The sequence below is a fragment of the Lactuca saligna genome, chromosome 4 (assembly GCF_052625555.1).
Source record: "Lactuca saligna cultivar CGN05327 chromosome 4, ASM5262555v1, whole genome shotgun sequence".
NCBI classification, from domain to species: domain Eukaryota; kingdom Viridiplantae; phylum Streptophyta; class Magnoliopsida; order Asterales; family Asteraceae; genus Lactuca; species Lactuca saligna.
Genome location: NC_136420.1, coordinates 40,163,033 through 40,171,493, shown reverse-complemented (window position 1 = coordinate 40,171,493; position 8,461 = coordinate 40,163,033). Strand labels below are relative to the sequence as shown.

At 33.8% G+C, this 8,461-nt stretch overlaps 2 protein-coding genes across 2 annotated transcripts; one reads left to right on the top strand and one right to left on the bottom strand.

The window, feature by feature from the left end:
• The first annotated feature begins 1,834 nt into the window (after nt 1-1,834).
• On the top strand, nt 1,835-3,590 carry RRP41 (3'-5'-exoribonuclease family protein). Its single transcript, XM_078989810.1, has 9 exons — nt 1,835-1,965; nt 2,068-2,114; nt 2,235-2,295; nt 2,441-2,547; nt 2,627-2,742; nt 2,828-2,944; nt 3,041-3,126; nt 3,214-3,303; nt 3,408-3,590. The coding sequence occupies exons 1-9, from the start codon at nt 1,912-1,914 to the stop codon at nt 3,453-3,455; spliced, it is 726 nt and encodes a 241-aa protein (XP_078845936.1). The 5' UTR covers nt 1,835-1,911; the 3' UTR covers nt 3,456-3,590.
• On the bottom strand, nt 3,561-6,617 carry LOC145041665 (putative glucose-6-phosphate 1-epimerase). Its single transcript, XM_078989809.1, has 9 exons — nt 6,399-6,617; nt 5,542-5,975; nt 5,342-5,416; nt 5,205-5,261; nt 4,959-5,122; nt 4,719-4,853; nt 4,346-4,448; nt 3,993-4,092; nt 3,561-3,923 (listed from the first exon to the last, which is right to left on the bottom strand). Exons 2-9 carry the CDS (start codon nt 5,650-5,652, stop codon nt 3,727-3,729), a joined length of 942 nt encoding a protein of 313 aa, XP_078845935.1. The 5' UTR covers nt 5,653-5,975; nt 6,399-6,617; the 3' UTR covers nt 3,561-3,726.
• Nucleotides 6,618-8,461: the final 1,844 nt, after the last annotated feature.

The window sequence follows — 8,461 nt, the reverse complement described above, 5'->3', positions numbered from 1 at the left end:
CTTAATTATTTTCTCTTTTAAAATCAATTTGAATCTCTTCATTTAAATATTTAATCTAAACACTTTAATAACTCATTTATTATTTCTTGCAAATAAATATCTTTGGACTAAAGTTGATTAAGTGTCTGGACTAAGGTAGGCTATAGACTAGTAGAACCATACATAGGCTCAATTTAAGTTAGCAAAACATCTCGACTGAGTAAACTCCAACAACTTCATAATCATGTGTAAGAATTTGAAAAAGGAAATATAATAAATTCTCAAACTACCCAAGATTACCTTTATTTCAAAACCTTTCGTATGGGCCAATTGGAAGATTTAGGTCACCTCCTCTTTTTCCTAATCTTTATTCAAATAATAAGTTAGTCCGGTTTGTTAGATAGTAAGTAGGTAAGAGAGGGTATTGGTCTACTTTCGGATGGTTAACGACATCCTATCACTAGAGTTTTAGCTTTTCAGATATAAATGTTATGCACAAACTTATCAACCACAACCTTCTAAGGGTCAATACGATTTATGTTTTCCCCTACCGATAACCCAAGATAAAATAACCAGAAGGTGAATAACAAAACATCCAATAATTTCTACAAACTCCACAACCTGAGAAAAGTTCACCAACTCCATTTAACTTGCTTTTTTACAAGTTACTTTTCATATTGGATACCATATAGAACAATGTAAAATACATTTCTCTAACATCCACTTACACAACATAATGCCATTACTCTACATAAAAGAAGTAAGAAATCATTATAGCCATATTACTTACACAAACTTCCCATACGCAATTATTACTTACACAAACTCCCCCTATATCTATAATGAACTCAAACAAAGATAGGTTCTCCTTAATGTTCGTTAGTCAGGAGTATTAACCAAAACAAAATCTCTTGAAGAAAATAAGAGTCGCTTTGACCCAACTACACAAGTTGGATCTAAAATATCACCAACAATTTTATATCGGCATGCAATTAGACTAATCAAACAATAGTCCTCGATGAACTTCGAGTTTCGGATCTCATATGAAATTAAGGGTTGCACACTTTTATAATGACAAAATCGGTTTAAAACTGCCTAACAAGGTTCACTACATCCTCGTGAACCACCTCCCAACATCTTTAAAAAAATGTAAACCCATAATGTTCTAATGCTTTATCGACCCCACAATCCTAGATAGTTTTATTTATCTTTTTTTTAACAGACAAATATAATCTACTCTTAAACTACCACCAAATTTCATCTAAGTCTACGACGAAACTTGAACCATCGGCCTCAAAAATGAAAAACATCACCTGATGCCGCTAAGCTAGAAACTCACTACAAAAGAAATGCAGCTCAATAAAAGAAGGTTGCTAAAAATGAGATGATTAAATTCCCCCTGGAATAATAGAAGATCGATAACCTTGAGAAAAATGTATACAAAATTGAAAATTAATAGAAGTCTTATTTCAGACTAGAGTAGCGTCCATTCGCCATCTACCATGATGCCATACTTGCAATTAATTTGTTATATTTGTTCGATTGGGTTGTCGATTCATGATGAACTAAAAATTTTATGGTAAAATCACAATTCTAATATGTCCAGTCAATTACACATAATGCATTAATAAACAAATGATAAAAGTTTAATTTCGCCATGGTATACTAGTGTATATGTAGGTACTTTAAAAAAAAAATGTTAAAATAATTATTGTAGTTATTATCTTTATGACTTAGATTAATTTTCTTTTATTATCGTACTAGATTCTAACTTCATGGGCCAAATTCCTTTATATATTTGGGCTGTGGTAAGCACATTAAGCCCATAATTTTAAAAACTATGTCAGTTAGGGCTCCATAATTTACCTAAGTTCTAAAATTTAATCTTTCTCTCTCGACAACGAACATATCGAGCTTTCAGACTCTACAGAAATGGAGTACGTGAGCCCCGAAGGACTCCGTTTGGATGGACGTCGTCCCCTGGAGGTGCCGAGCTTTCTCTCAATTCTCTAAGTCTCATCTCATTCTACTTTACTTTATCGAATTTCGATTTATAATTTATGTTCGTTTGCTTGGTTTTGATCACAGATGAGACAGCTTCGAGCAGAATTAGGAGCTGTTTCCAGAGCTGACGGGTAGGATTTCTGTATTTATTAGTTCTACATTTTCAGAAGACGAGAGTAACACTATTCGTGAAAATTCGAGTGGCTTTTGGTTAACTTTGGCTAAAAATTCTTAAGTTTTGATGATGGCAGGTCCGCAGTTTTTGAGATGGGTAACACCAAAGTCATCGCTGCAGTTTATGGTCCTCGAGAGGTACCTTTCTGAATTGATTTTCTATTTGTTTTCTTCACCAAAGCTTGAAACGATTCTCAACTTGAGATGTAATGACGATAGAAGTATTAACAGTGCTTGACTTTGCTAATCATCATCTAAAAGCACTCAAATTTCTTTTCTCCAGGTCCAACAAAGAAGCCAGCAATTGAATGACAAAGCACTGATAAGATGCGAGTATACCATGGCTAATTTCAGTACAGGAGATCGAATGAGAAAACCAAAGGGTGACAGGTATCTTTTAGAACATTAAAAGTTGATTATGATGTTTGTAATTAAATTATTGACTATGAATAAATGCATAACAATACAGGAGATCCACTGAGATTTCTTTAGTTATTCGTCAAACAATGGAAGCATGTATACTGACACACCTAATGCCCCGTTCGCAAATTGACATTTTTGTCCAAGTTCTTCAAGCAGATGGAGGTAAGTGAATACTAAAGGACTGATTAGTCATTTCAACCATCATGTTTCTTTCTTACATTAATTTTTTTCTATATCTTTTTCTCAGGAACAAGATCCGCTTGCATAAATGCTGCAACATTAGCCCTTGCAGATGCTGGCATTCCAATGCGTGATCTTGTTACTTCATGTAGTGCTGGATATCTAAACAGCACTGCCCTTCTTGGTAATTAATTATTAATATTTTAATTATCCTTTTTTTCCATGGTGATTATCATATAATCATGGTTGAAATTTGTAATTTGTAATTTGAAATGAACAGATTTGAATTATGTTGAAGATAGTGCTGGTGGCCCTGATGTTACTGTGGGAATTTTACCAAAGTTAGATAAAGTTACTCTTCTTCAGGTGATTCATTCATGAACAGTTTGTAAAAGTTAATAAAGTTTTGATGAAATTTTAAATGTTTAGTTTTTTTTTTTTTGTTTTTGGTAGATGGATGCAAAGTTGCCAATGGATATTTTTGAAAATGTGATGCAATTGGCTACAGAAGGATGTAAAGCAGTGGCAAATTATATCCGAGAAGTAAGAATCTTGATGAAACTATCATTTTTCATTTATATTTATTCTTTTTTTTTTCATTGTTATTGGATTTAATGATTTATGGTGTTTAATGATATGATTTACAGGTGTTGATAGAGAACACAAAACAACTAGAAAATCGGCGTGGAGTATGAAAGATAATAGATATCAAGTTATGAATTTTGTAAAAGTTGAAGCTTTTTTTTTTTTTTTTTTTCTGAAAAGTATTTTGTAACGTGTTAGAATTCAAGATATTTCCATTAAAAAACCAAAAGATATTCATATACCAAGATGAAGATTAAAATTCAAAGATTCAACTTAGAAATCCTAATCAAGAAAGCCAACTTTTTAGCGTACTTTATAACACATATGATAGAACACAAGATGCTAATATGCAAATCTAATAGATAAAAAGATAAAAATATCTTAATTAAAATTAGAAAAGTCGCTGCAAAAAGTTGAAGGAATAACAAGAATCTCCAAACGACCCATCCATTCTTCTCCTGCTTTCAAAGTAATTGGTTTCTCAATTACAGCTCCATCAACACAAACCATCTGTTTGTATTCTTCATCTCCTAAATCTGCCATTGCTTTTGATTTTTTCTCCCATGGATTCCACACCACTACACACACACACACACTCAAATTAATGAAGACAATTAGTCAAAATCCATAATCATAAGCAATCTTACCAACATCTGGAAGGCCTTCTTTTCTTAGCACATATGTCCGCTTCCTTTCATGATCAAGTACAGCAATGCAATTTGGCGAACTCAGATACACGCGTTCAAACTGAAACGCCACAACGGAATGGAATGGGTGATTACATTCCATTATTATGTTTGGTTGACTTGGAGTTGCAGATTATGTAAATTAAAGTGATTTTAAAAATATAATGTGTCACTCCATTCATGATCAAAGACATAATTTCTTTTTCCTTCCTCCATGGAATGAAAATCAACCAAAGAGAAGGAATCACATTGTGTGAGGAATGCTCTATTCCATTCCTATGTGACAAACAAACATGATCAAATCCAAGATTTACCTCGGATTCAAAGGTAATGGCATCTCCTTGTTCAGTAAACCGTTCTCTTTCACAAAGGTTGTCAAAGTAATCCATTGTTTCTAAGCCTTCTACCCTCACTTCACTGTCAATCAAGAAATCGATCATAATCAAATTCAACTTTGGTACGACGGAATCAGGGCAGGAATGGAATGGGTGATTCCGTTGGGGTGAAAAACAATCTATTTGTTTTGTCTGATGGAATGGAACGGACCATTCATATGAAAAACCATTTCGTTACCACGTACAAGCTAACCAAACATGATAATGAAATGGAATGGAATGGAATGACTCATTCCATTCCCTTCCTTATTCCATTCCATCCAACCAAACAGACATTAAAATCTTTACATACCTTATGTCGGAAACAGATAGATATGAGTGATAAGCAAATGAGAAACTAAACGGCTTCCCATTCATGTTCCTCACACGCGATATCAAGCTCAGATTCCCATCCATTCCAAGGCAAACTCTAAGCCGAAGTTCAAAGCTGAAAAAACATCATCTCAATACAATTTTAACCTTAAAACAAAAAGAAGAAGAAAGTTTACTTCATTATTTAGTTTACAATGATAGAGCCCAAAGTAAATAAAACCTGTGAGGCCAAGATTTGAGATCTTCTTCAGATGGTTTTAGTAGCAAATCAACAAACGATTTCCCATTTGAATCATTTGTGGGAAGAGGTGGAGGATCTTCATCAACAACCCAAATTTTGTTTCTTGCAAATCCATGTTGCTCAAGTGATCCACAGTTTCCAAACTGCATAATCCACTTAAAAAATTTCATCATCTTTTTAACCCCAAATCACTCGGGTTTTCACAAGATTCATCGATTCATATACCTGAGGAAAACAGATTGGAATACCCCCTCTCATTGCTTTTGGAGCCTTCACATTCACCTGAATTTCCTCAAAAAAAAACAAGATTAATAATTCTATCAAGATCTTGCAAAAAAACATAAATTGGGAGAGGGAAGGACCTTAGTACTAGAAAACAGGAGTTCTTGGCCTTGATCATTCTGCCATGAAATGACATGGCCACCCTGCAAGCTGACCTGGCACAATGAATTTGTATGATTCGGTAAAAATTTCTAAACTTTTTCATCCAAAAGAAGAACAAAATCACTTCATTGATATGATCAAGAATTAATGGAAACAAGGATTATAAAACGGATCAAACCCTAGCCGAAGCGCCTTGTGGATTCCGAAGTACGATTTGATCGATTCCATTCCAGTCTTTGACTCTTTCAATTGCAAGCTTGGAATCCCAGATTGCTGCAGAATGCCCCATTTTTCTCTGAAATCCCACAAATTCTAGACTCTTGTTTCTTTACAAACCCTAATTACACGTTTTGCGCATGATAAATGTCAACATCATTCGAGAGGTGATGACAAGTGTCAAGCGAGTTTGAAGTTTGAACAATAATTCATGTCATCTTTCTTGTGAATAAAAGGACACCCTTGTAATCTTGTGAACAATCTTTAAAATCCCCAACTACTTAATTCAATTCAATTCAATTCTTTCCCAATCCAGCCCTCCTCATACTTCAACAAATTACTTTCTAAATTTGGAAAGGTGTAGGTACACCAGTAGCAAGCTGCAGATTTGAACTCCTACCAAAAATGCAAGAAAAGGATCCAACGAAATTAATCAAATGCAGACAAGACTTCCATGAATAGAATCTTTTTTGAACAAAAACCAATTTCTTGAATCGAAATCTGAATGAATCCCGACAAAAACATACATGCATTCCAATTTCCATAATTACCATATCAAGAACTCCTAAATTCCGTAAATTTTCAAATCCAATATGTCATCAAGATCATTGCGATACAGTGAAAGTAACATAATCGAGAGAGTATTTATTTAAAAGTTCCAAAATATAGAAGTTCTAATTATGGAAAGGTAATAATAAAGAAAGAAAAATTCAAATCGAAACAAAACCCCATTTAAGGAATCAAAGAGCAATTAATGATCATATAAGGCGATGCATTCAGAATTAAGAAAGAGAGAGGAAGATAGAAGCGTTCACTTACATTGCTTGGTGGAAGATGTGAAAACTGTTTTGAGGAAAAGAGCTTCAATTGGAAATTGAGTAAAGTTTGGTACTTTTTTAGTTCTGGGTTTCTAAAATTGTGCAAAATCAAGATGGGTCAAGATTTGAAAATGACAAAAAGGGGAAAGATTCAGAGATTCTATATTTTATTTGAACTTTTTTGAGGGCCAAAATGTTTGCAATTTGTTGAGGAAAACAGGACGATGAAGCTGGCAGTGATGACATAGCGACTTTATGGACCCCAGAGACATTTTCAAGGTGGTAATATATACATAAATAATAGACTAAAGTACAGAACAGTCCCTGAGTTTCGAAATATTTTAAGTTATGGTACTTCAACTTTCAGTTTTACAATTTTAGGGAACATTTTTTGCGGTGTTAAATATCATCCATCAAGTAGTTCATGTGTTTCATATGGGGTATTTTCGTCTTTTCCTTAAAATTACACGGCAGGGGCATGACTCCTTTGACCCCTGTCATTTGTCGTTTCAAGATCTAACCGATCTTATATGAGTGTGTATTCTATACTGCTTAACTTGTTTTAGTATACAGTTTATAATCCTCTTTAGCATTCGTATTAATTTCAATTACACTTAAATATCTACCGACAATGTCATCACAAACATTGAATGTTTTGGACGATGGTTATTTGGAACCTCTGTTTTTAGCATGTAACTAAGGAACGAAACTTTTGTTTAATATATATGGTTAATGTAATATAAAAAGGAAAAATGACACAAATGCCCTACAAACTTTCTAGGGTTTACCGTTGAGTTTCTAAAGTTTTTGTCGAGATTTATGGGTCCCTAAACTACTATATGATCTGCTCTTTTAATCCTTGTCAACCTGTAATAGCCGGTTCAGTGACCTTTTAGACCCAAAAAACTCACATTGTGCCCCTATAAAACCAAAAAATAAGTTCGGGGATCAATACGAATTAAGTGTGAACTGGCTTTAGAAGAAAATGAGAGGTTTTTTTTGTAGGAATTGATGCCCAAACGTTTTTTTTTTTTTTTTTTTTTTATAGGGTCACAATGTGAGTGTTTTTGTCTAAAAGGTTGTTGAACCAGCTATTACAGGTTGACATGGACTAAAAGAGCAGATCATATCTTAATTTAAGGACTCATAAAACCCGACAAAAACTTTAAGAACTCAACGAATAAATCCTAAAAAGTTTGTAGAGAATTTATGTCATCTTCCCTATAAAAAAAATTCTTACGTTAGATACAAGTGAATCTAGTGTATCATATTGGCAATTGAGATAATACCTTTACACCTTTAACTTCAACTATATGTCAACATAATGAAGAATTCATTATATTTGGCAAATATATATAAAAGTTTCCTTGATATGTCATAAAATTCAACACTTACATTGGAGAAAATGGAAGTCATCTATTTGGGATAAAACGGAATAATCAAATTACACCATTTAACCACTGTAATCTAGAATACATAAATTAAACCAACCACCAAAAAACCCAACCACAGACCAACAAAAACTTCAAGTTTTGAACTTTTGTCCAGTTATCTAGAATGAAAGGCAGCTTCGATCTTGTACCTTCACCTCAACAATTCATGTATAATTTCAACTAAACAAGGACATGTGTCGGGATCAACCCATCCCATTAACGGACGATTAGAAAACTGAAAATTTGATTAAATAAAAGAATAGTAAATTTGTGAAATGACCAAAAAAGGGGTGCAGGGGTGTTTGGAAAAAATAACCATGAAAATGGAACTTTCATAAAATGACCACGATTTTCGTAGAGGGTCTTTGTGGAAGTCGTTAAGCTCTGAGGAATTGGACACGTGGGGACAAAGACAAAAAATTAGGTTTGAGAAATGGTTATGCAGAGAAGGTCTCTATGGAAATGTTGAATGTTCTGCGGAAATAGTGAATGCTCTGCGGAACCGGTAGCTGAAAGTACTAAATTACGGTAGCTGAAAGTACTAAATTACATCCGATATTTCCGCAGAGAGCACTGAGGATCAGAGCAACCCTCTGCGGATTTGTTCTTCACGGGCCTGTGAGGAAGTGTT

Bases quoted from the DNA above. Each gene is read 5' to 3' on its own strand.
- RRP41 (XM_078989810.1), top strand. From the start codon at position 1,912: ATGGAGTACGTGAGCCCCGAAGGACTCCGTTTGGATGGACGTCGTCCC. The intron at 2,115-2,234 runs GTAGGATTTCTG...TGATGATGGCAG, and splicing joins GCTGTTTCCAGAGCTGACGG to GTCCGCAGTTTTTGAGATGG. The intron at 3,304-3,407 runs GTAAGAATCTTG...TATGATTTACAG, and splicing joins TGGCAAATTATATCCGAGAA to GTGTTGATAGAGAACACAAA.
- LOC145041665 (XM_078989809.1), bottom strand. From the start codon at position 5,652: ATGGGGCATTCTGCAGCAATCTGGGATTCCAAGCTTGCAATTGAAAGA. The intron at 5,123-5,204 runs GTATATGAATCG...TGGATTATGCAG, and splicing joins TTCCAATCTGTTTTCCTCAG to TTTGGAAACTGTGGATCACT. The intron at 4,449-4,718 runs GTATGTAAAGAT...CTTGATTGACAG, and splicing joins CTATCTGTTTCCGACATAAG to TGAAGTGAGGGTAGAAGGCT.